The sequence below is a fragment of the Leptosomus discolor genome, chromosome 4 (assembly GCF_034619465.1).
Source record: "Leptosomus discolor isolate bLepDis1 chromosome 4, bLepDis1.hap2, whole genome shotgun sequence".
Classification (NCBI taxonomy): Eukaryota; Metazoa; Chordata; class Aves; order Leptosomiformes; family Leptosomidae; genus Leptosomus; species Leptosomus discolor.
The window spans coordinates 49861294-49887682 of record NC_141394.1 but is presented as its reverse complement, the minus strand read 5'-3'; the positions used below and the strand labels follow the sequence as shown (position 1 = coordinate 49887682).

General features: G+C 40.0%; 1 protein-coding gene across 4 annotated transcripts in view; it reads right to left on the bottom strand.

Moving 5' to 3' along the window:
• Nucleotides 1-26389, bottom strand: part of MTUS1 (microtubule associated scaffold protein 1) — a 90443-nt gene that overhangs the window by 29216 nt on the left and 34838 nt on the right. The window contains exon 1 of one of the 4 annotated variants that reach the window (XM_009955968.2): nucleotides 23080-23200. The exons of the other annotated variants lie outside the window; for them this stretch is intronic. Coding sequence (XP_009954270.1) covers nucleotides 23080-23200 — 121 coding nt within the window. Of the gene's footprint in view, nucleotides 1-23079; nucleotides 23201-26389 lie in introns of those variants that run through there. 4 annotated transcript variants of the gene reach the window in all.

Below are 26389 nucleotides of genomic sequence, written 5' to 3'. Positions count from 1 at the left end.
GTATACAATGTTTTGAACTTCATCCTCACCTTTATGTATTCTGTGGCTTACATTTCAGCATATTCTTCACACTGGGCTCCAAATAACTATTTTCATAAAATGCAAGGTCTCCATCATGCCACCTACCCAGTAACTCCTTTCTAACATAAGAGCTGACCACTTTTGTTTGCAAAATGGATTTCCTATTTCCTGCACTCTAAAGCATTGCTGAACATGAAACCATTTTCCCTACATTTACTTGGTCTTTTTCTTCCACTCAAAATTTTCATTGCAAAAACTCCCCCCTCTGCAGCTCAAGTTTAAACTTTATTGACTAGAGGTCTTGCAGCATTTCTGAACATCAGCGATTCCAGTCACAAGGATGACTTTTTTAAAATGCTCTAAAATGTAAGATATTTCAAGTTTGCCCTGCCACTATTCACGGTCCAAGAATTACATCATTGACTTAATATTCTTAGTTATGTTGCAACCTCAATCCCTTCAGAGTACACAACCATCTCATGTCAGAGGAAACCACATTACATAATCCAGGACTTGATTCATAAACACTGTGGAGGTTACAGGTTTCTCTGCTGCCTTCAGACTGTAAAGGGAGTACGGTACTGCTGCACAGATACGGCCAGCCTTCCCCATTTGATCACACCAGGAACGAGCAAACACTTTTGCAATAAAAGGCTGATGCAATACATAAATATCCCTTGGCAATTTAATGAAGACATCTAAGCAGATTACTTTTACAGTTTCAACTTAACAAGATTTATTCAAGATAAAGTGAAAAAACCTGAGAGGTGAGATTTGGAGAAAATAAAAATAGGATCATGTGGAAAAAACAGGGGACAAACTAACCAACTAGAAGTAGCTGCTCATGAATCCTTTCTGAAGCCAGAGCACCTGGTTTGAAGGCTGTCAGGTGACTGGAATAGTCCCAGTGGTGCAAGGTTCAATCACACAACTGGAGACAGTATTAATAACAAAAGCTTTGATTCTCAGTTAGTTAGTCTGACTGACACATGAACTATTGCTTTAATATATCAGTCTTACATAGCCTTCACTTGTTTTCAAAGCATTTGAAAACAAGTTTCTTGTTCCAAATACTAATGTCCTCTGCGCCTGTCTTACTGAGCCAGGTATAAAGTGCTTCCTGAGCCTATTAATTTTCCAAATAAATCCTCTCTAGGCAAGATTTTCTGTCATCCCTCATAGTTAGAGAGTTGTCAGTGTATTGCTTTATCATGTTCAGATGCTCTTGTATTCTTGAAGATTTCACTACGCTTCTGCTCAGACATGCTGACTGTTAAAGGCTAATTTTGAATTAGAAACATACCATCTTGCAGTTTAATAGTAGAGCTGTTAAAAGGTAAATAAACATGACAATCCAAATCAAAACACAAATCTGTAGAGGAAAGAAATATCAAGCTTGGCTGCCAGTTCTAGTTAGCTTATTTTTTACCACCATTTTAACTAATGTGACCACTTCTTTTCTCACAGTGCAGACATTAATGATGTCCTTTGAGTAGATCTCTTTAAAGAAATGACAGTTCACATTTGAGAGCAACCATGTCAGATTTCCAGCTATCTTACAGAGAATACTGTGTTTACGAAAATACTGATTACCTTCTGAAGCTCCTTCAAAAATCACAAGAGACAAAATCAAGGGGGGGGGGGGGGGGGGGGGGGAAGAGCAAGGACTACAGAATAAATATGTACAGCCAGCCAGTCCTTCCCTGCCCTACTGGCTCACATACTCCTACTTTCATATATTCCACCTCCCTTCCTGAATGCTCCATTACAACAAACAGAGAACTAGAGCACTCTTCTTGATTTAAGGGTACTGGGTAAATTCACTGATAGAGCTGCTAATGTCATCATTTAATTAACTATATGAAATGACTTTTATGTCCACTTGTAGGACTCTGACAGAACTGCATTAAGCCTGAAAAACGTTTGCAGACAATTTTTATTCTGAAAAAAAAAATTACACCATATACTGCTACCTAATGCAGTTATTTCATTTAAATACAGTGATATAACAGCTAGCCACAAGTGACACAAGACTCCAGATATTCACTGTTTCCAGAGTTCAGCCAGCCTTTATCAGTTTGCCAGTTTCACACCATTGCTTTTATCATGGTGCCCAGACTACCAAGTCTTTTCCTAGAAGCTCATTCAAACATCCAACCAAGCCAACCCTGGATACTATACTAAAAAAAGCTCAACAAAAACCATGCACTAGAGAAATTCAGTGACATTCCTGCTGGCAATTTTATCATAGACATGTGCTATACACAGACACTTCAAATGTTGAAAAGCATTTCTTTGCTAGCTTGAACCCTCTGTAGCATGAACTGCCGCTACAGATTAACACCAGCGACACTCCAATGCTTATTTATGGCCTACGTACCTCTGGGCAATGACAGATTGCTTCCAGATTTGAATAGAAGGCATGCTGTGATGTCAAAACAAAAGCCATGCTTTCTCTAAAACAAAAGCATCATGAATCTAATTACTGACACAACCATATCAGCGATGGACCTAATTTAAAAACAGTATTGGTTACCAGCCCAAGTCTTCCTCACTTTGGCCTTTTTACTTGCCACCTTTATGTCAGACTTGTAAAGCAGAACAATTTCCACCCTTAAGTTAGGATCTGGACTCCTCTCCAACAGGCTCAAAAACACCATACCCAGTCTAGCTGAAATGCTTAGTTTCTGAAGACTAGAAATCAGGTTCTCAAGTACCACATGTAGCATAGTAACCAGACAGAACCACCATTTAAGTCCCTATCCTTCTTCATACCAGTAAAAAAACCAAAAAAAAAACAAACAAAAAAACCCAAACAAACAAACAAACAAACAAAAACCCCACACAAACCAGCAATGATTTTACAAAGACTAAGCCTTTTAATCACTGAATCATTCACAGAAGATTCGGTATCTCCCTGGCAAAACGAATACCCCATGACATTGGAAAAGATCCAAAAAATCCTCCCAACTCCCTCTACAGTCGCTACATGGATGGCAGCAGCTGACTCCAGTTCTCTGGGGAGAACGTTAGACCCATCCCAAGCTTTTCCATAAAGCAAACCGTTTCCCGTACGTAGCTTCTCTGCTTAATAGGCGTTCAAATACAAGAAATACACAATGGTCTGTACATCAGGTTGCGCTCCTTAAAGTTACAGTTAAGTGCTGAGGTACTGCCCAGTACTTAACATTGTACTTGGCTGGCTATCTCTGAACTCTCCCAGTACTGCTGGTTTCCTGAGCCTCTCTTGTGCACTGTTGCTGGATTACCAGATGAAACATCTATCACCCACTTTCTGGTTTGCAGAGCCAAATCAAAGCCTACCTTTGCTTATCATGTACTAGGAAGGTCTCTGTAGTAATGTCTATGCTAGATAGACATTACTTTAATTAACAGATCCAATTTCTAAAAAACCTTACATATCTTAAAAACATTCCAAATAGCCTAAATAAGCTACTTGACAAGCACAAGTAGGAACAACCTCACTTCTTTCCCCACACTTTTGCATTCACCATTGTCTTACCCCTAAGCACCTTCTTTTCACATTCCTCATCCAAACTGTTAGCTTCCACAGGTTTTTCCAAACCCATGTATGTCTTGTGTAAGCATTTTTCAAAGAAAAATCCTTGCTCAACATTTTCTCTTGTAGGAAGATGCAGGCTGGTAAAGACTTTCTGCCTCTCCTCCATTTTCTGGAAAGCCTTGTCTACACATGTTAAATTGCTGCTCACTTCTTTGATCAGTAAGACTAGATCAGCCTCAGTATTTAATCGAGCTTCCATTTCTTCTCTTACTCGCTGGATTTCCTCAAGCACAGTTCTTATATCCATGTGACTGGACTTCACTTCTGCTTTGAGATCTTCTTTCACCTGTTGCTGGCTCCTCTGTAGTGCCAGCACTGTTCTGATTTCCTTTTGAGATGTTTCCACATCACGCTTTAGTTCCTTCTGTCCAGCCTGCATCACCTCCTGGCTAGCTTTCACTTCTGCCAACAGAGCAGCGAGGCACTCCATCTTGATCCCACGAGAGTCACGGGACCTCTTCCAGTGTCACAGCTTCCAAGCAGTCAGGGACATTTGTGAGCTGGTAGCAGATTCCCCCTGACAGCAAGAAAGCTAGCACATAGCCCTTCATATGGTATCCTACCTCAATTTACAGGTGCTGCAGTGAAGGTATTAGATAAAAGTCTAGTACAAGGCGAGACAAAGGCACTAAAAATACTTCAATAAGCAGGGCTCTAGAGCCCGAGCTCCTTCTCAGGACTCAGCCAGAGCACTAATCAGTTTAATTGGCAGATTATGCCACACCTGAATTTTTTAAAATCTTTTGCTGACATCATTGTACGTGGGACGTCACCCCAAAAGCCACTCCCAACAGTCATTTGATCTGTGCATCAATCAAAGTATGCTTGGGCATCAGTAACCAGGTTTGTTGCAACACAGTCAAACACTCTGCAAGAACGTAGCTTCCAACACAAAGGCTCAAAAGGAGCCTCAACTGCCTGCAGGAGCTGAAAGCCAAACAGTTCAACAGCATTTAGTTATTTCAATTGTATATTCAACAAGCTCATTATGTACCAGCCCTTCTGCTAAAGTTTGCAGTGAGGGTTCAGGAGTACATCTGCAAGCACCTTGGACATGAGCCCACTCCCACTGAATGCCCTCTTCATTCCCACAGCTAGCAATGCTCTTTTAGCAATCCTTGGAAGAACCCAGATCGTAAGGAAGACCTCTAGTCCACAAAAAAATAAACAGTTACCAGAGCAATACATGAAAACTCACTAATGAGATATTTTTGGTGGATTAAGGAGGCTAAGCCTTTTAATTACCAGGTCTCAGTGTTAACTTTTCTCTGTAAAACCTAAGGCTTCTTATTTTTCAGCACAGAACTCATAACAGGTCTAGGCTCTGTGTAGATTAACGACAGGTAGATTAATGACTCCAGGCTGTTAGCTGTTTGTTACACAGCAATTTAATTACCCAGTCATTGGATTCAGTTTGGAAAAGATGACCAACACAATGTAGATCTTGGTCTACAGAAGGCGTCAGTCTCTGCCTTCAAAGAGGCAAGCCGGTATTCAGCGCAACACCCAGCATTCAGATCAGGACCTGGAGCAGCACACAAGCTGGAGCTCAGGAGAGCTTTTACACCACACCTCTGGCCCTATCATGGCTCCAGGATGCTTGTGGAGATAGCGATGATCCCACAGACACCCCAGAGCAGAGGACCTGGACTAGACATCCGAAACCACAGTAACCCGTCAGCACTGTTTTGGGCTGGGAAGTGTTACAAAGAATGCCCATAGTCCATGCATGCATAGATGCAGGATTTCCAATTCACCACATTACTACTGGCCAAAGAGCCATTCTGGGGAGTCCTGATGGCCATGAAAGCTTACTGCTCACTTTTTAGTTTGCCTCCCACACTAGTCCAGGCATACTCACGGGACCAGGAAGGTATCAGAGAGACATATTCCACACAGGGCACCTCATGGCTTGCAGGTATCTCGTGACTGTCCTGATACCGCAGAGGTATCACAGCTCCTGGTGGACACAAAGCCAATGGCAGAACTTTTTTCTGAGTTTCTGTATCACCTGCCAGAAGGCCAGGCACAGGCTTTCTGATGGGATTTACCCAGCACAGCTGCAGGCTGCAGGTGTAGTTTCTTCCCCCCTCAGCCTCTCACCACATTTCTAGCTATCCTGATAGCTAGGATAGCTATCCTGAGAGCTCCTGAGCCTTATTAGTCACGTACAGTCACCACTAAAGAGCAGTACACAAAACAGACTGCAGAAGCACAATCTGAAGTTCAAATCTTCAGGTAAAATCTTTGCCAAAAGAGTTAGGTATGTGAAGAGACCCAGGTATAAGCATTAGCAATATTTCTCTTCCCTAAACCAATGCCTGCAGTAATTCAGCTCAACAGTGTAACACTTCATTCCAACCTTCATTAGGAACCTTAGTGGTTCCTAAAAATCTCACGAATGGAGGTAAAGCGCTTGAAAAGACTTTGTCAGACACTTCCTGGCAGCACATCAGAATCCAGCTGAATTGATTTCTGCTGGTTCAGGTATGATACAGGTAGAGAATGGGTTTCCCTGTCAGAGAGAGAGGGTATTCACCAGGCTAACTGATGTAACCACCCAAGATTAACCCCTCCTCACAGCCCAAAGGCTGCAGCCTGCTTTCTACATGTGTGCACATCCACCCCAATTGCCAAGCACTCTGCTATAATGAAATACACTGTGAAGAAAACCTGTCCCTGGAAACCAGTCTCTTGCTCTATATGAAAACATTAATTCCATGCAGAATGTAATCTATGTGTTTGGTACATTCCTCACTCAAACTAAGCGGTCTGATCATTAAGGACTCTGGTAATTTGTAAAGGTCACCTTCTTCACATAGCTTCCAGGCAGGTTTCCTTTGCTTTTCTCCACTCCGGAAGAGACTCTTCAATAACTTATCTAAAATTAAATTTGTGAGTAGATACTACAAAGCAAACTGAAAGCCTACAGAGGTTGCTGGTAACTCTGAATTTTAGAACCTGTCTCTCAACAGGAATATTCCTTAGCTAATGACACACAAACAAAAGATTTCAGCAATGCACAACCTTCCCAACTGAGAATTCATCATCTCGGAATTACCAATTTCTGTTGCTGTACATCCCCTTCTGCTCCATCTGAACTGTCTCTATCCTTGATGCATCTCAAGTATCTTAATGTTTTCTCCTGTTCAGGAGAAAAACTCCCTGATTTCACTGACTTACAGAATTCAAACACTGATGAGGATTTCCTCTCAAGAGTAAATTAATGATTAGAGAAAAACCCCCACAACCCTATTTAAATAAAGTTTGGTCTATTTGGGTGGGATGTTTGGGGTGGTTTTTTGTTTGGTTGTGTGGGGTTTTAAGTATTTCTTCTGCTTTATAAAAACACAGTACTCTTTTAGACAATTGGCTACCAGCAAACACAAACCACCCCTATTTCTACAGCTCTAATATTACAAGAATAACATCCATGAAGGTAAAACATCTGAGAAGAGTACCATGCATAGTTTCGAAGTCAAAACTGAAACTCACTAAAACATAGTAACAGTTATGTTTTACAGTGTTAAGTAATACAGTGCATTTGAAATATTAAAGGAAGGAGTTTACAGAGAATCCATTACTTTGACCTTCAGGGTGGTTTCACGTTCTGTACGGCTGTCCAGTTTATACAGCTAGCACTGAGGTTAGACTTAAAACAGCAACCAGATATTTTCACTTCCCAAACACAAAAGAGGAAGCATCTAGTTGCCTCTATATATCGACTTTTCTCTTTTTCAAAAAGTCTGGTTTACACCTAATTATAATTGGTAACTAGACACACTCCCCCGCCACAAAAAAAAAAAACCAAACAAAACAAAGCCAACCAAACAAAACCAAACACAAACAAACAAAACAATGAAAGATATCCCACCCGTGGACTTCTTTACATTAGGCTGGCAAAGAGCTTGAGAACTAACAAGAAAGACCAAATTAAAAATGAAAAAAAAAAAAGAGAGAGTAAGCACTAGAGAAGGCTACAGAACAGAGTACTAGGCTACAGAACAGAGTACTTGCTACATATAATAGAAGGCAACACTTGGACAAGAATATATCCTTGCAAACTAGAGATATACTCATATCTATGAAATCAGCCAAGTTACACCTAAAATACTGAAATAAAGGTAAGGAAATGCTGCCAACTCATCCCACAACACACACTTAAGCAAGTTATGTAAAGCATTACAAAACATGTATCCTGTACAATACTAAGTCATGAAACACTTACAGCTAACTGGAGTTTTGTGCTGGACGAAATTTCTCCAAATACACTGATAAACACTAAAGTAAACTTGAAGTTCTACTTTTTTTATTAGAGCCTGGAGAACACAGACCTACACTGCTGATCTCTGCTCTACATGCTTTATCTTTGCCTCCTCTGAGCAAGCTAGTCCCACTGATGTAGTACTGCGTGACCCACGGGTCTGATTCCAGGTTTCTCCCGTCAGGAGTTATCAAATCTCACACTCACATCTGAACCAACCCCTAAGTTATGTACTAACTTCACCTCGTATGTTAATCTTTACACAGCTAGTTCTGAAGCCTCAAAAAACCTCTACAATTCTCCTGCCATCCTCCCCTGCCACCTTCCCCCCTGCCGCAATGCATACAAGCTATTTGAGCAATGCAACAGAAACACTGATCAACCATTTGATCTCGCGGCTTTGATTTTAAAGTTTTCCTTGTGACAAGCTACAGCACTGCAGAGACAGAAATGTAAGAACACCCATACAAATAAGGAAGCTGTTGGGTTTAATCTGCAGCAGTACATACATTAGCTTTGAGAGGAGCTGGAAATTTGGCTAGCTGTAAATTAACACCCTAAATTCTTTCAAAATTTCTGCTCTGGGCTATAAACCCAGGAAGCAGTTTCCGACAAATATACAAGGAAAGCAGTCACAAAATTAAATTAACAGTGTCTGTGGAGGGCTTGACAGGCTGGACTTAGATGGAAGTATTCCAACCCCCCCCAGTTGCTCCACAGCTTGGTCAACTGTAACTTTTGCCTGCATCCAGCTTGGCAAATGGCAAATGCACACCCTCCTGCTGTGCCTCTCAGAGTCCAGGCTGGTGACTGTACAAACATAGACTCCTGAAGAAGTGATGTTCTGTTTCTAAGTTCTGCCTCAGGCCTGTCTGTATAAGCCTGTGCAGACAGCTCCAACTTGCTCTGTTCATGCATCAAGCACGTCAGTCATGAGCCAGTTCCAGTTCATGGGAAGGAGACTTCATTTTTCAGAAAAGTGCCTGAACAATTTGCCCAACTGAAATTCTGAAGACGACGCTGTACCTCAGAAACTCTCCTAGCTACTTATTCAGCTGGTCTTGTCTCAAGAAGCTGGGGGAAGAGAAACAGCACTTATCTTGCATCTCCACATCAACACTGTCTGAAGACCAAGACAACAACTAAATGCTTTCTAGAGCAGAATCACAGCTCTGCCTTTCCTTTACTCTTACTGTAACTTCTCAAATTTCCCTTCTTTAGGGTCAGCTACTAGCCTTTGTCCAGGAATATCAGCTTATTTTAGCTGTCATCAAATCCTTTTCAAGTTATTCTGAACAAAATAAACAGTAATCATCAAAGGCTTTTAAAAAGGTTGCAGGAACTGTATGAAATTTAACTGCAGGCAGGTAAAACTTGACCTAGATGCTTAAACTGACTCAGCAGGATTAAAACATACACAGCAGAAATCCCTCCACCTTTCTTTGCAGGGGTACAAAGGTTTTTCAGCATATTTTTCCTTAAATGCTGGTACAGCCTAGAGGGGGAGTGCAGAATCATCATATATTATTCCAGGCATTCAGTCTGAAGTACTGTTTCTGAACTCTGTGTCTGTCCTCTCATGCCAACTCATCTGTTGACTTACACAGTATTACAGCGCTGACTTTTAGCCTCAGTACAGCATTTTAAACGCATCCCTTTCCACTCCTCACTTCTAGGCACAGAACTGGATATTCTCTTTATACACATGATAGCAAAAAAGAAAGGGAAATCTCAGCTGTATCTACATACTTCAAAGAGCTCTGTCCTGTTTAATGTTTTAATTGCGTGCTTAACACACATATCTTGCAGCATTGGCCATGCTGGGTTTCAGGACGATAGGAACAAGTCTCTTCTGAAGCAGAACCTATTAGCATGTCAAATGCTTCCCTGTCCGTTACAACGCTATTAGGTAAGAAACCAAATGTTTATGGACCATGCCACAGTCCTGCAGCCTAAAGCTGTTACCTAGAAACTATAACATACCACATGCAGCTCTCTATTAGCTTCCTGCTTGTTGACACAACAAACAGAGCATGAACCAAGGGCACTGTTTCATTATGGCATACTTCACTCAGAAACAGGGGTGGAAGAGGAAACCTGCAAGTAGAGGCGACTGGGAAGAAAACATGAGATAGCAAGTGAGGCCAGTTTTCCAACTACACACCTTTCTATGCAAGCTTTTGCACAATCTCCACAAAAGGCTCAGCAACCCCAAGCAGTCCTTAACTCCATCTGCACAAAGGTTCTTCTGAAGACAGATACCAGCCTACTCTTGACACATATTTCATACTCTTTCAGGCTCCGAAGTGATAACCCACAGAGTCTTACAAGCCCTCTGCCCTGCAGTGTGATAGTCTAGCCTTTTTTGGTTGGGTTATGAGCATGCCCCTGCCATCTTTCTGTGAGGGACAGAGCTCCCCCTGCAACCAGGAGGCATTGGGGGCAGCCACTAATCCAAGACAAGAAAAATACCAACAAGACAAGCATGACATTGCACTAAGGCTCCTAGATAAGCCTCAGTACATCATTTTTCCAGTTCCTACCCCAACTCTTACCCACATGACAGACTTTGAACTGGGTTTCCCCAAAGGTATATGCCTATTAAATTAATCATCCATTAAAGCCTTGGTATTTCTCAACCAAAAACATGCCTTCATTTGAGTGATTAACACTGATGTGCCTTTTTTTCCCTGAAGTCACCTGTCCTATGGAATATGGCTCTCAAGCTTGTAGAAGTGTTTTAGGATGTTGTCAGGTGCACTACTGATCACCTAGAACACAGTGCTTTTCCACCTAGACTAAGCATGTACACACCACACATTTTCATTTGCCAGTAATTTGGCATGATCTGTTACTATACTGATTAAGCATACAGAATGTCCATGTTGCATTAGCCTTACTCACATTTCTGAAGATTATAATTTATGTTTTAAAACCTACATTAACCGTATACTGAAGCTTTGCAAGGAGTTAATTATGATGTTTGTAAAGATACCTAAACTACATCTGAGAAAATGCATTACCTCCCAAAATAAAAGCACAGATAAGCGTTAGCTCTACTCATGTCATCTCTGCAACTGCCCGATTAAACAGCCTGTGCATCTTTTTAAAGAGCAGGTTTTGAAGGGAAGTCGGTGATCAAGACTCTCTTGAACCATGCCCTACACTGTCTTACTGTTGCACGTTTCTTTGTCATCTCACCAGTAGCTGTTTCTTTTCCAGTCTTGATGATGACAACTAAGTTAGTATTGGGTGAGATGATGTCAAATGGCCACACACTTTGCCAACCCTAGTAGTGGTGCATTGGCAAAGTCAGTGATAATGGCAGGAAAGAATTTTAAAACCACTTCAAAACAGCAATGTCCAAATTATCTAGCAGATTAGAAGATTGGAAGGGGTAATCTTTACAAGCCACATTTTACAAAGGACTTAAAGGAGTCCCAGACTTGAACATTAAGTGTGTAATTAATGTATCAGACAGATGTCTGCTCGTTAAATGCATAGTACACATGCAAGCCTGACTAATACTCTGAAATCTCAGCATTGTGCCCATAACACTTTTTACCTTATGTATCACAGGCCTATCTTACACAAGTATGAGTTTTGAACACTTAATATATAAAGTGATTGTCCTAATATTGCATTCACAATATATTTAGTTATGTTTACTGGAACTGTAACATCTAGAATTGAACTAGGTTTTCTTCTAGCTAGTACATACAAAGCATGAATATGAGCCACACATCAACTACAAAGATAAAAATATGAGTAAACCCACCATACATTCAGAGATGACTGCAAACTAACTAAACACATTTGAAATGCTATGCAATTTACAGAAGACAACTCTAACGTGCACCAGCTAACAGTGGGTCAGGGTTGTTCTGGTCATCTTCTGAATACGCAAAAGCAATATCGATGTTTGATTTCTTAGCTTGTTCTGAACTAGAACAAAGCCTGACACATGCTAGTTAACCATATAATGCTATATACCACTGTCTGAGGGAAAATAAAAGGAGAAAGATGGTAGAACTAGTTTATTGAACTAATAATAAAAGCCTAGAGCATGGATGTTTTGATACGAGAGGGACTGGCTATATATACACTAACAAAACAACTCTCCATCCACCTTAAAAGAAAACCACTGCAGAGAGTCATCCATTTTTAAAGACAAAGATGACAACAGGACAGAAAGTAATTGCATGAGGATGTGTTATGGTGTGCTGATGCCTTGGACAATAAGGACCAAGTTAAAGTTTGTGAACTCTATCTCAATCTGTTATCCTTGGTTTAGGTATTTGAATTTTCCTGTACTGGTTCATCACATAAGCCACAGGCCACTTAAATCTTTGAATTCCCTTGCTTTTCAAAGGGAAAAAAAAAAAATGCTATATTGGAAGCTAGCAATTATCTTTACTTAAGGGGTTTACATTTAAGAAAAGTTCTAGTCCGGGTATTGCTCTGAGTAGGCAAAGAGGCATCTGAAGCAGTCCTCTTTTTGCTTATAGTTGCAGCCATGCCTTCTCATCCCTGAAATGCACACCTGCCCAAATAACCAAGCACAGAGTGATGCTGAAGACTGATGTTCCCCACTCCTCTCTGCTCCTACTTCCTCTCCTCCATCCTTTCTCGTTTCCACCTCCTGTACAAAAAGTTGCTCCTTGTTGTCTGGTGCCCTCTACTGCTTCATCACAAGGACAGGACATGGCGTATTTTTGCCCTTCATTCTGCAGCCTCTGTCTAAAACCTCAGGACCCAGAGTCAACTGGGACAGGGAATCCCACAATGATTAGTTCATACCATCTGCAAGCCCTTCCCAGATCCCATTAATTGTCTCCCCAGTGCAAATCCTGATCCCTGCTTCCAACCTCCACATCCTTCTTTGATACACTCAGGCTGACCGTTTCTCTGTTTACAGATACTTAGACATGGGGTATCTTCTTCAGTGGGGACAGTGTGTGTGCGCGTGTGCATTACAGGAAGAAGCCTGCTATACACCCACATGTGCGTAGGAAACCCTTGCACACCACCAGAGAGCAGAGTGATGTCAATACAACCTTTCTCCTTTTCCAGCCTTTCTGAAGATGCCAGCTCTCACATGTGATCAGAGGTAAAATGGCTGAAGCACAGACAGAAAGAAAGAAGCCATTTGAGTTGCAATACTTGAACGTATTCCTTCCTTAATTCTGTAGTCCACCCTACCATGCTTAGTATGGTAAACACAGGGCTGAAAGAAACCTCCAGAAACCATTTACCTCACTCCTTGTTGAGGCAAGGTAAACACTACCTAGACATAAAAGGCATTTCACCAGACTGCTCAACTGTTTCAAGTCTTCCCACAACCCCCCGCCCTGCCTTTTTTTCCAATATATCTTTTCTTCCAGCTCAAACCTGAGCTGACTTCACATAGATTAAATCACTGACCATAATCTCTCTACGTGCCACGTATTTCATGCAGATACCAACAGGCTAGCTGAGAAGTTTTCTCTTCTGCTCTCACACATGCACAGCAGTCTTCCTATGTTCTGGGAAGTCAGATATGTAGACAGCTTAACTATTTTTACACTACTTTTCAATATGCTTCCTTCCAAAAGGGCTGGCAAGCATTATAAGTATGCTAGGGATAAGCAACTAGTAACCGGGACAGACACTGTTACTTGCTAATCCAAGTAAGAGAAATTAACAGACTTAATTTTTTGCATCATAAATTTATTCTAGATGTATGTATCAAACTTGGCTCTAACAATCCTAGGTTTTGACGGCTAATTATAGGAAGAACTCCAAACAAATCCAAATAGGATTCTTGTAGCATACAGAATTAAGCTTTTAAGTTTGAAAGTCACTTTCTAGTTATGTACTATGGAGGTCTACTTTGTCACAATAAAGGCAAAAAAAACCCCAAAACCAACCAACCCAAAATAACTTGGAACTTTAACAGAATCACCAAACTTCGTTTCATCAGTTGTGCCTGCCCCTAATTCAATGTAGCCATTCTTCCTTCACTACCAATACATGAGTTAACTGCCAGAACAGTTATTAGCTCAGCTTAATGTTAGATACAAGAATTTGATACTCCTCTCTATTTTTTCCTGAACTACTTAAAATCTTTGAGAGTAAAAGTCTATGAAAGGCTCAGTAATTTGCAAGAAACCATAATCTTCCCTTGAAAACAACTGTACAAGAGACCTGTAAAATACATTTTTGACCACAAGACTAGCACATTAATACATAACATCATTTCTTGAACAGTATCTGCAGCTATCTTGGATGGAGAGGACAGAGTGGCTTTTAGTTTGAACTCAGAAGCTATCGATCACACTAGCGTGAGCTGATGTTACATGACTGTAACAAATGTCACTGACTAGGCATGGCACTGAAATGCTGCCTAAAGGACATTATGGAAGAAAAAGTAGGACAGGCAGGGGGAATCTAAAGAGCCTCCAGAGCCTTGGTTATATATTGTATTATTGCCTTTGTGCCAAAACTGTTTCTGAACATATCCAGCAACAGCTTCCTGTGTTTATGAAACACTATATCCATGTAAAACAAATAAATCCAGATTTGACTCAAATTCAGTGATGTTCTTTAAAAAGCGAGGTGATAGCACTTCCAAGCAGGTAGGAAGCACAATAATCAGTGCTAAGTTATCCATAATAATCATACTTTATCTACCCAACGATCACTAAGAAGTTCAATTCAACATTTTCCTCAAAATAGATGACTGCAGTTTGCAATTTAAAGTTACAAAATAAATAGCTAACATCCAAATTCTCCTTTTGGTACATACAGATTCACTTTTAGAGAAGTCACAAATTTATGAGTATAAAATAGAGCATAAGACAATTCAGAGATCAATCTAGGGCATGAATTTTGCCCATTGATTAAAAAAAAAAAAAAATTCAGTGATGATATAAGCATGATTAAGCTTTTAGGTTGGAAATGAACTGAGAAAAGTAAAGTTTACAGTAACTGTTCTGACTTCCCAAATCCCTTCAAAAATCGGCCCTAGGGCTCTTAGGAGCTCCACAGAAAATGCTAATGTAGGATTTTCAACATTGTTCACTATAGTATCACCCAATGACCTTGTTTCAATCAACAGCTCGACTGGTTTTATTCACAGCCCAAAATGGCAACCCAGATGGCTGCTCCTCTCCAGCTACACTGGCTTCATTTTATGAGTTCGGGTTCAGTCCCAAATTAGGTGTTTTCCCATAACTAAAAAATAACCAAGCAGTTCCTTTGCGAAAAGCTTTAATCCATACAATCACTTCCACACAACAGAGCAGAGGCATACAATTGCCCTATTTGCAGAGGACTACCTTAACACGTCTAGAAAATCACGTAAAGAAAGTTGCATTAAACTTTTACTGCATGTAACTAGACGATTATCTATTTCTACAACGGTTTCATAGCTCGACTAAGACTCCGGGTTACTCTAGATCAGTACTGTTTTTCTAAGGCACTTGAAATGGTATTTGCACATATTACCTCCAACTGAATTGTTTTGCATAGTGCAGGTTATTTTTTACTTTTATATATATTACTATTCTGTTTTAGTTCAAGCACCTGTGCTACTCATCCTTTTGATTACCCATATTCAACATGATTAACATGAAGTAAAAGTCTCTGCAGAATGAAGGAAAACTTAAGCAGCCACCAAAATTGGAGATAAGCTCACAACTTTAGGAAAATGTATTTTAGAAGGCAGCAGCATAGCATGTTTTAAGGAATACCAGCATACATGTGTCTAAAATTAACCTTGAAGTGTTACTTTAAACCTACCCTAGCCAGTAAAACACAGTTTTCTGGTCAACAGAACAAAATAGCATCTTAATAGAACCACTTCAGCTGCTTCTGGTTAAAACCATCCACATGAATTCCACCTTCCATGCTTCACTGCAAGTGCAAGACAGAAAATATGGCATCTCAAGTGCCCCAGACCAGCTCCAAGTGCTGCTGGAACATCCCCTTTTCAGAAGATAAACGAAGTGCACTTATACAATTCCTGGCAGTTGCCATGTCATAGTCAAGGACCTATTTGAGTATTTCCTGTTATGTCAAATAGTTTTCCTGTTATTAAGCAGCAAAGATGCCTCCCCAGGGACATGCCTAGAACATTGCACACCATTGTTTCAGGAACAGCCTGAGTGTAACCCAATGGAACCCACGTGAAAACACCTTGCCAAGCTGAAAACAAAACTGAGAACAGGGCAGCACCCAGAGCTTTTATTAGCTACAAGACATAGTACATCCCCGCCCTTTGAGAGGTGCACAGTCCTTCTGCTGCTTGCTGGCTGCACTTGGAAGCTAAGGGACTTCTCTTCCCAATGACTCCTAACCAAACTGCACAACTGAAGATCGCTTTAGCAAAGGCTGCCCCACAGGTACCAGTGCTCCCCTCAATGAGAGATTGCTTGCCATGCCTGCTGTGGGGACCAAGCAGTTCCTGTGGAGGAGGTTTAAAAACATTGATCACATCATTCTTTGCAGTTAATGTTCCTCCACTGTTTAAGCTAACCAACAACTACAAAGACAGCAGACTTACATTTTTGTTTAACTGGGTGGTGGGCAGGGAAGGAAAGATGACTACAGAAGTCATCTTGAGGAGCTGATACCTCACGTAACTGTGGTGTTCACTGGGGTATACCTGTAACTTACTGCGAAGACCAAAACCCGTATGTGAGGTTAATCTCTATGAAAGATCTCTAAGGACAAACACCTCTATTTGGGCCACTAACAAATGCAGCAAGAAAAATATTCACTGCACATTACACATGCATCATGTCTTCCTTGACCCTAAGTCCTAGCTGAGAGGTCCCTCCTGAGACACAGGAATACAGCTTTAATAGGGTTATGCTATGTATTTCATACCAGGACTTTTTTTTTTTTTAAGTAGCAAACCATCTTAATTTGATAAGCGAGTTAAGCATGTGATAGATTATACAGGAATCTTTGTGAAATATGTGAACCTTGATTTTATATTGGTTATACAAGTGGTCCATGTTTATGGCTACGAAAACAAAGTTTTCTAGCATTCTGGGTTTTTTGGAGTAGAATAATTTGCAGCTGGCTTTATAACTAAGCTCACTCATTCTTCTGCTGGAAGCATTTCCAATATTCCTGTTTTACTGCTTCAAACATTTGAAAAGGCTTAGCACAAAGTCTATTCTTGTAAGAAGTATAAACATAAAATTTTTAATAATTTACGTGCTTCTGATATTAGCAATATTCACATGCAGATAAAAATAAGGCCACTAAAATATCTGAGAGTCTAAAAATATTATTGAAGACGAAGTCATGAATGAGTATTATTTGTAACACTTTCCTGACTGTTCTACTGAAGGACTGCTAGTTCTCTTTAAGAAAAGGATGAGCTGTCATTAAAAGAATTTCACCACAGATGTTCCTGCTGTCCCGTTTCCTGCCTAACTAAAATTATTTCTATAACATCACATACAAACTGTTTACACAAGCATCTTGAGGAAGAACCTTTACTTGCTATAAGTGTATAAGCAGCATAATACCATGACATGGAGTAGCAAAATTAAATTGAACACAGGATGCAGGGTTATTAGTGGCTTGCTACAACCACTAGCCATCAGTGTAGATGATACCTATGGAAGGTTCATAAAGAGCAACTGTAAAGAAGCATCTCAGCCAGATACAGGTTATTTAAGGCAGGTTATTTCCACATTTCAGTGGACATCTAAATGGAATAGTTTGTGTTTTTTTTTTTTTAAAGAAGATATAAAGATGTATGTTACACTACTAATGCACTCATTTTTTCAGAAGATCAAATGCTATTTTCTTCTCCCTGTAGGACAGAGAACAAACAAAACTCCATGACCAGGAAAGGTAGTGGGGAAGATCATTGTTGGTGGACATGGTTAGAAAAGTGCTGGTGATACCACTGACTAACCTAAATCATTTATAATTCTGCAGCACTAGTTTACCATATTATACTGGTAAAAATAATTGCTAAACCTCATCTTAAATATAATATTTACGTCAATCACATCTTTCTGACAACAACACTACTCCATTGGACTACAGACAGAGGTACAGGTGAAGAACAAACACAGGTACAGACGAAATGAACAAGCTAGCCAGCTTAACCAATGCAGCCTTCACTGAATTTTGTTCTGAGGGAAGACAAGCCAAGAGACATGGGGTCTGCTTGCAAATAACTTTCCAAATAAGTTAGTTTTTGGTACAACATTTAGTGAAACAGTCAAGAACTGTTTGAAACGTCAGCACCTTTCCTAAAGGCAACAAACCTATCATGCCATCCAGCGATTAGAATTTTTACAAATAAAAAATAGTGGAGATGATGCTTCATTACATGACACTAAATTAACAGCCAATCTATAAATAGAAATTGTCATCTCTTGCCATTGATTGCAATGAGAGTGGTAGGCATGGTCCAAATCTATTCAGTACTGCCTCTACAGTACTTAACATATAATTAATTATGTTTGACTAATTGAAGATGTAAGAAACTCTTTCGCCTTCCACCCCCCAACCCCCCCATCAGAAATTTTCTGTGCCAAACAGTGACCCAACCAGACACAAATACTCAAAACGTTGCACTCTAGCATTGAAATGTCACGATACCTTTTTCCTCAAAAAACCCTATTGCTTTATGCCTTAGAAAGTTGAAATTAGAAGGGCTGAATAGGTAGTAACGCTTTGTCTGAATGCTGCAATTCTACTATGGTAACAGATGCATTTGCACAAGCTGCAAAACTAGTAGAGGTGGCTTTTAAAAGTTTTACCACACTGAAGATCCCCTCAAGTAATCAGTACTTCAGGTTTTTAAATGTAATTGTAGCTTCCTGTCACTTTCAAACCCCAACCTACTTCACAGCAATAGAAGTTGCAGCCAGACCCTTTTCACCTATAAGACATACCAAGCAGGAACAAATGCATACTTAGAATATGAAATGGTATTAGCAGAGATAATTTGCTAGGTCTTCTATATTTACTCTCCAATTAACTATTCTTCTATGAAGTTAAGCTTCAAGCAGCAATTCTATTTATTTCATGTTGACAATACTTGAGGCATCCTTCACACATAATTAATCCGTTTAAGCGAAGGAATAACAAAATCCAACATCCCTCACTACAGTGGAGCCAGAATGCAAAAGCTGCCATGATCTGCAGTTCATAGTGCTCTAGTTGTTCTTTCTCCAAAGATTTCTTGACCAAAGCTCCTCATTTACATGCATTTTCACGCTTTATTAAATATATGCACAGTTTAGGTGTTAACATCACATGTAAGTTACTGTTTTGACTATGACTAGGCATATGAACAGTTAAGCAACTCATGACACCTGAGATTCAGAATTCTCCTTTCAGAGCACTGCTTTGCAACGCACAGAAGTAATTTCGTAGTTCTCAATGTGATGAGGCAGAACTTAGGGTAGAAATCGTATTGAAAAAGGATGTCATCTGCTGAACTAAACAGGTCTGATGTCTGCTTGCTGCTAGCAAGGCAGAAAGGAAATTTTTAAAACTGATATTGCTGTAATGACATCAGCTATTGTTTGTCCTCTGAGACTCTTCTTATTCCCAAGGTAATAAGAGATTAACTACGTTTAGTAAGCAACTGAAGTCACCAGAGAGATAAGAGTACTAAGTACAGTTTGTTTAGGGGAAGAAGAGAAAGAGGAAGAGCAGCAAGAAGGGCTGGATGAAAACATCATGAGACAAAACAGTTACCTAAAAGCAACAGTACAGTTCAGTACACAAACCTTGAAAAACTGAACAAAAGGCACAAGAGCTTTGACCTCCATTTGCAAAACTAGTTCCTTGTCTAGAATTTTATCTTTATGCAAGAGAAAACATAAGTAACTCAAAATGACTATTTCGAATCATTTATAAAAGAACGTCTTTCTCTGGCAGTTTATACAGAATCATACAGAGATGATGATTCACTCTGTCACACCACTGATGCATGAAGAGCGTAAGAGCACTTTAGTCACTCTTTGGTAAAAATCCTTAACAGTTTGGACGGAAGCAATGTTATATTTCATCACTGAAAGACTCTGGTTCATCTCCACTCTCATCTACCATGTTTATGAAGTTCTGAAGTGTTGAGACTTCTGTTGCAGTTACTTGCTACAAAAGTTTTACAAGTCACAGGATGGGTAAATAAAATATTTCCTGAAGCATTTCAGTGCTTTTGTTTTGCTGAAGAGGATACTCATTATATACAGCTAACAGTACAGGTGTACTATACTTCCAGAAAAATGACACTTTGATGTCTGTCTACATTTAAAGTGAGAAGAAACTTCTGGGTATGAGGACCTTAAAGTAGTGTAGAGCACACAGCAATGGAAGTTAGACTGAAGGCAACAAGCTGAATGACCTTAAAACACACTAAATTTTACAGCAAATTTCCTCTTGATTTATTCCATTCCTACAAAAAAATTCCGATTTTACTTGGCTTCCCCTAACAGGCTGTATGCTTATGCTACAAGATACTTGAACTACTGCAGTTACTTTGACACCTCCACATAGACAAGATGTAACAATGCAAGCGCACCCCAGCCCAAGAACCCATTTAACTATAAATACAATGACTAATCTAGACTAACTTAACACCAGTGTAGTCAACTGTACATCCAGCCATGCTACATACTGTAAAGAAACTGCAGCAGGTTGCTGCAAAATATCCTCAAGTCAGAATGAAAACTCAAGAGCGAGTTCCAACCTCTTTCTCCCAACAGTGCTTACATCCTAACTTCACCAAGTTACGGCATCACAGAATGTCAGCCAGGACATGGTAACAGAAGAATCAACTTGACCTGTGCTCTAGATTACTTCTAAACTCTGTGTTTCAACAATTGCCATAAGTATCTCAAGGATGCTCTATAGTCGTACAAGGTGGTTGGTCTATGCTATTATTAAAGAAAGCAAAGTATGAAATCCATGACAATGCTTATTAGAAGTGCAATCCACACCAAAACTGGAACTGGATGTTGCTTACATAACATTCATACATATTCACATTCCTACATGGACCCTGAAATTCCTTTTTTCAATAACTCCCTCCCATATTTGTTGACACAGCCCCTAGTATATTCCATCTCCCATTGTTTCTCTTATGTGACCTTGGAAAGAAGCCACATGTCATTTTAATCCAATTAAACCACTACAAGAAAAGACACTCATACTGGCGCTGCAAAAACAAATATGGCTTCTCCTGGCATTTAACAAAAAAAGAACCTTTTACGCTTGTGATACACATTCTCATTGCCTTATCTACTGTTGCTGAGTTTTGTGAACCTGAAGTAATCACTAACAAGCTTCAATGCATTCCACCGTTTCAAAAACCACAGTGTACATATATATACACACACACTTGCACTCTCCACTACAGAATATGACCTGGTTTTCAGATGCCCTACTTTTTTGATATATTCAGCTCTAGCTAACCACTGGTCAGCTTTCTGCTAACACACTGACTGCCTACAAGGCACAGGGAAAGCACAGTGGAAGGGGGAGCCCAGGCAAAAACCTCTCTAAGCTTTCAATGCTATACCATTAGCCTGTACACACTGCATACAGAAAAAACACACAGAAGGTCTATTCAGCACTCCTTATTTAGTGAAGTGCTGCTTAACTGGAACACAGGGCTAGCAATCTATTTCACATGCTGTATCTAACAGAGGCATCCTGCAGGCAGGTTTTGCTTTCACATCCACTCAGATGCAATAAACCCACAAATGGATTCTTACCACTGTAAAATTCCCTTGATATGCACACTGACTTTTTTTTTTTTCCCTCAAAATTATAAACAGTTCAGAATCAGTTAATGAACATTTGGAAGACTGAACATTATTTTTCCCCCTTCTCTTTTAGGATTTTTGTCCCTGGAATACGTGCTATGTGGAAATGTCACATTGTTGGCAACATCAATGACATAGGTATATGCACAAAGACTCCCTTACAGAAGAATTTTTAGCATTGATGTATTTTAATCCTAGCTTAAAGCCATGCAAGCAATCTGCAAACAGAAGCCTATATTACATTTGGATAGTCAGCCTGTATTATATTCATAACTGAATTTATCATCCAAAAGGACCTTAGAAATCAGATTTACTTTGCCAGGTATAGGTGAATGGTGTAAGCTGCTACGTGAAATGCCAGGACAGGAAGGAAAGCTGACTGATAGAACTGAACTCCAAAGAATAAAAGCAAAGAGGGTGGTGTTCAAGAGAAAGGAAACGCCCGAGAGGAAGAGCTTCTGCAAAACCAGTTTATGTAGCTGCTTGCTCCTCCCTATGTAAAATGCAAGAAAAATATCAAATAGTGCAGTGGAGAAAAAGACTTATGTAATATGTAGGCTGCCATCAGTTTTTCTAGATGTCATGTATCTTAGCTAAAACAAACAAACAACAATCAGCTGCCACCCTCCACAAAAATTACACATATATGTCCTGGAACAAAGCTCAGCTTCCATAATCTCGTTCCCATTCCAGATACTTGCTTTATTTGCTTTACCTGATACTGAAGATGAAAATTAGGTCAGATGCAACTGAGAATTTTGTCGGTTTTTTTTTTTGGTTGGTTGGTTTTCGGGTCTGTGCTTTTGTTTTTGGTTGGGGGGTGTGTGTTTAATCACACACACACTTGTTTTGAATGTCTCCAAAACTTCATACTTTCTAGGTTTGTATCGACACAAGTAAGCATAAAAGTTCGCTTGTCCTACTTGCAAATAAGATGCATTTAACATGAAATGCATGATAACAGGTACCTACATATAAGTATTCAAATATTTCTCACAGACAGAAAGCCATATTATGACAGCCTGTATTTATTCCACTTCCCTCCCTGCTTCCCCCCTGCACCCCATCAAGGTATAGAAAAGACAGTGCTCCCAGCAGATAATCATTAAAATGATTAGATAAATATTTAATAGCACAGACTTCCCGATACTATTTTTGGACTTGTGCAAGGAAAGAGCAAATTCCAATTTGCATTTCATAAACAGAATAACCATCTTCCAAACAAGCAGCTCAGCACGGGTGCACACACACACAGACACTCAGAATATAAAACTACTTTGCTCAAAAGTCAGACTTCTCTATGAAATTCAAAAACTTTCATGCCCAGTACCGTTTTTATTTGCTAAAAATAAGCTGCTGTTGAAGTAAAGAAGATATTCCCTCAATGCACGCTCTAATCATATTAAAAAACCACAAACCTGTATGAAATATAACAGTGCTTTTCTTGTAGCCAGAAGGTAGACGAATGTTTCGGAGCAACCCCTTTGCTGTCAGCCGTACTCGCATGTTGGATAAGGAAAATTTCGGGGACCATAACATGTCTTCAGTGCAATTGGAAGATAAACAAGCAAGAAATAGCCTCCATGTACTGTCACATACTATGTTTTTAAATCACTACTAGCAGAAGTGAGCAATTCTTGCTGAAGAAAAAAGGCTTGAAGAAATAATCAAGTCTCCATTCCTTTACAATTTTTCCTTATGCACAGACAAACAAACAAACAAACAAATCAGTAAAAGCAGATATCCACAGCATAAATGCTGCTGCCAGCTTCTCCTCACCAGATGTTGTAGAAACAAAGCTTGTTCTCAGAATAAAATCGACTTAGTGATTCGGAAAACCAGCAGCCTCTGAATTGCATCACAGTGTTGATGCTTAATCTGCTCTGGGACTCTGTGGGCTGGGAGCTAGAAAAGGAGAAAAGGGAGGAGGAGGATGAGGAGGGAAGAGGAGGAAGTGGGTGGTCTCCCCTGCCGAATATATCATCCAGCAATGTCACAGACCATGTAATTGTTCTTTGGAGACTGTTAGAGAGATTATTTGAATATTCCTGGAGGCACATTTCAGTTCTCCTTCCCAGAAGCCTTTCAGGGTGCTTTTTTTTTTTTTAAACAGTTTCTTTCAATTGACTGGAATTTATTAAAACAGATTTATCAGCTAACATTTTCTACTAGAATTTCTTCTGGCATTAAATATTATGTCAACATTTATAGTCTTAAATCCACAAACACGTCTGTTCTCCAAGAACAATTCAGTATTTGAGATTTGCTTAAGGGAAATACTATTTAGCTTGGCAGCTCAACACTGCAGATGCTTCCATTTATCAGAAGAGGACCAAGGAAGCAGGCATCAATTTCATATTAAAACAGATCTCTGCCAGCTGGGTTTTGAAGGCATCCAAACATAGTGGCAAATAAGCAGTGTTCCAGGAGTTCCTTCAAAATAGATGCTGTCTCCATATTTAATTAGTCCTCTTAAAAAAAAAAATAGGTCTTCCTATTTAATGAGCTCAAACGTTTTGCATATACCTTGGCCCCTTTCAGCTGCCACTGGCAAAAATAAAATGAAAAATAAAGTCAGAAACTAGAAAAGTGGAGTAATTGTTTGTATTACAGAGATTAGAAAGTGTCACATTTTTCACCTACAAACATGACTATAAATACATGCACTGGCCACCTTCCTGTGTAAAAAGAAACATTTCACTACCTTGCCTACAGTCAGTAGCTGCCTTGCTAGACAGCCATAGGAGCAGGGACCACCCAAGTATCTCACAGCTAATGCAGGAATGTCGTGGTTTCAGCTGCAGTAGAGCTAATTTTCCTTCTTAGTAGCTAGAATAGTGCTGTGGTTTGAATTCAGTACTGGATTTGGTATGAGAAGAACACTGATAATATACTGATGGTTTTAGCTGTTGCTAAGAAGTCAGGGACTTCTCAACTTCCCATGTCTTGCTAGCGTGCAGGTGCACAAGAAGCTGGGAGGGAGCACGGCCAGAGCCATGGACCCAAACTTGCCAGTGGTGTCATACAACATCATGCTTAGTATATCAATGAGGGCTGGCTGGGAAGCTTCTCTTCCATCACTGTAGTTTCATGATTTTCTCCTCCAAGATCACTAGCCGGGAACAGGCTGGGCCTCAGTCGGTGGGTGACGAGTGACTGCATCGTGCATCACTCATTTGTATATTCTGTTATTACTATTATTATCATCATTATTATTTTAATTTTCTTTTATTTCAATTATTACATTAATTTTTATTTCAACCTATGAGTCTCCTTACCTTTACCCCTCCAATTCTCTCTTCCAATCCCTGGGGTGGAGGAGGGTGAGTGAGTGGCTGAGCGGTCAGGTTCAAACCATGACAAGGAGACAAGACTGTAACAGCTCATACCTTCATTTGGGTTGCTTTAAGAGTTGCCCTCCACAGCCTTTGTATCTTTTTAGAGACAACAGAATTAGGTACTTTTACACTGGTTCACCAAACCACAACCAATGCTCTCTAGCACCTATCAACCCATCCCTCTGACGGTTTTTCCAGTTGCAGAAACAACTAACTCAACTTTCTCTGAAGCAGGTATAACCCGAAGTAAACACAATCACACTGACAGGTCTCATCCCTGCAGTGCCTTACCTGTCCTCTCCATATCAGAAACCCATTACATTTTAATAGCATGTCTTTCTTGCTCAAGATGCATACCATTTTAAATTCTCTAGTGCTTATTTACCACATCAGCCAAAACTAAAATTAGCATTTTGTCACTTTATCCTGGTATCTGGGTATCTCTAGCATCATACAGGCCAGAGCAGTGACAGTAAAGCAGCTCATTTTAAGTAGAGCAAAAGAGCTGCAGAACAGCATCGAGACCGTCAGGCCCGTCAAGCCAACCTCCACAGTGTACTGCGGGAGAATACTGCTGAATGTTTTATGATCATGTACCAAAATATTTATTTCCCAGCACGGTGATGTACCACCAACTCTGAAGTACTATAATATATCTTCAGTCTGCACAAAACCATTCAAAATAAGTACAAAGACAGTAAATTAGCTTTTTTTTGTTTGGTTCCCAGGGCAGCCTCTGCAGACAGCAGGGCATGCATGTCATTACTGCTATGAAATCCGCATCTGTTCTTCTAGTCTGAAGAGCTCTGGCACTAGCAATGTGTGTTTATCTATCTTCCCAACAGCCTGCAGATCCAGACCTTTTCCTAATCCAACATCGCTATCAAAGACATCACCTCTTTTCTGCGCTGTAAGATTATTACTCTTGGAAACCACACTCAGCAGTAAAATAGAAGCAGTTACAGCATATTAGAGTAGCCTTGCTTGTTCAGTGTAGTTCATTAGCCCATGTCATCAAATATTAGATCAGTATTGTCAAATCCTCTCTTAATGAAGGCATCTGGAGATTTTGACCAGGCCCACAGCTAGTCTTCAAACCATTCAACAACTCACCATACCAGGTTTTACCCTTCTGCCAAGGCACCCATAGAAACTCTCTCTTGTTTTCCCTCTGCCCCCTAAGGGAAGAACTGCTCCATGCAGTAAGTGTTCTTTCGTGATCCAAATTTGATGCTCTCACAAAGGCAGAAACAGTCCGATCAGGTTTAAAAACACCCCACCTCCCCAAAACAACAACAACGAAACCCCCACATCCAAAAAACAACCCATCAACTCTCCTCATCCTTGTAATAGTGCCTGGGAGAAAGGTAAAGAACGTCTCATTAAAGAA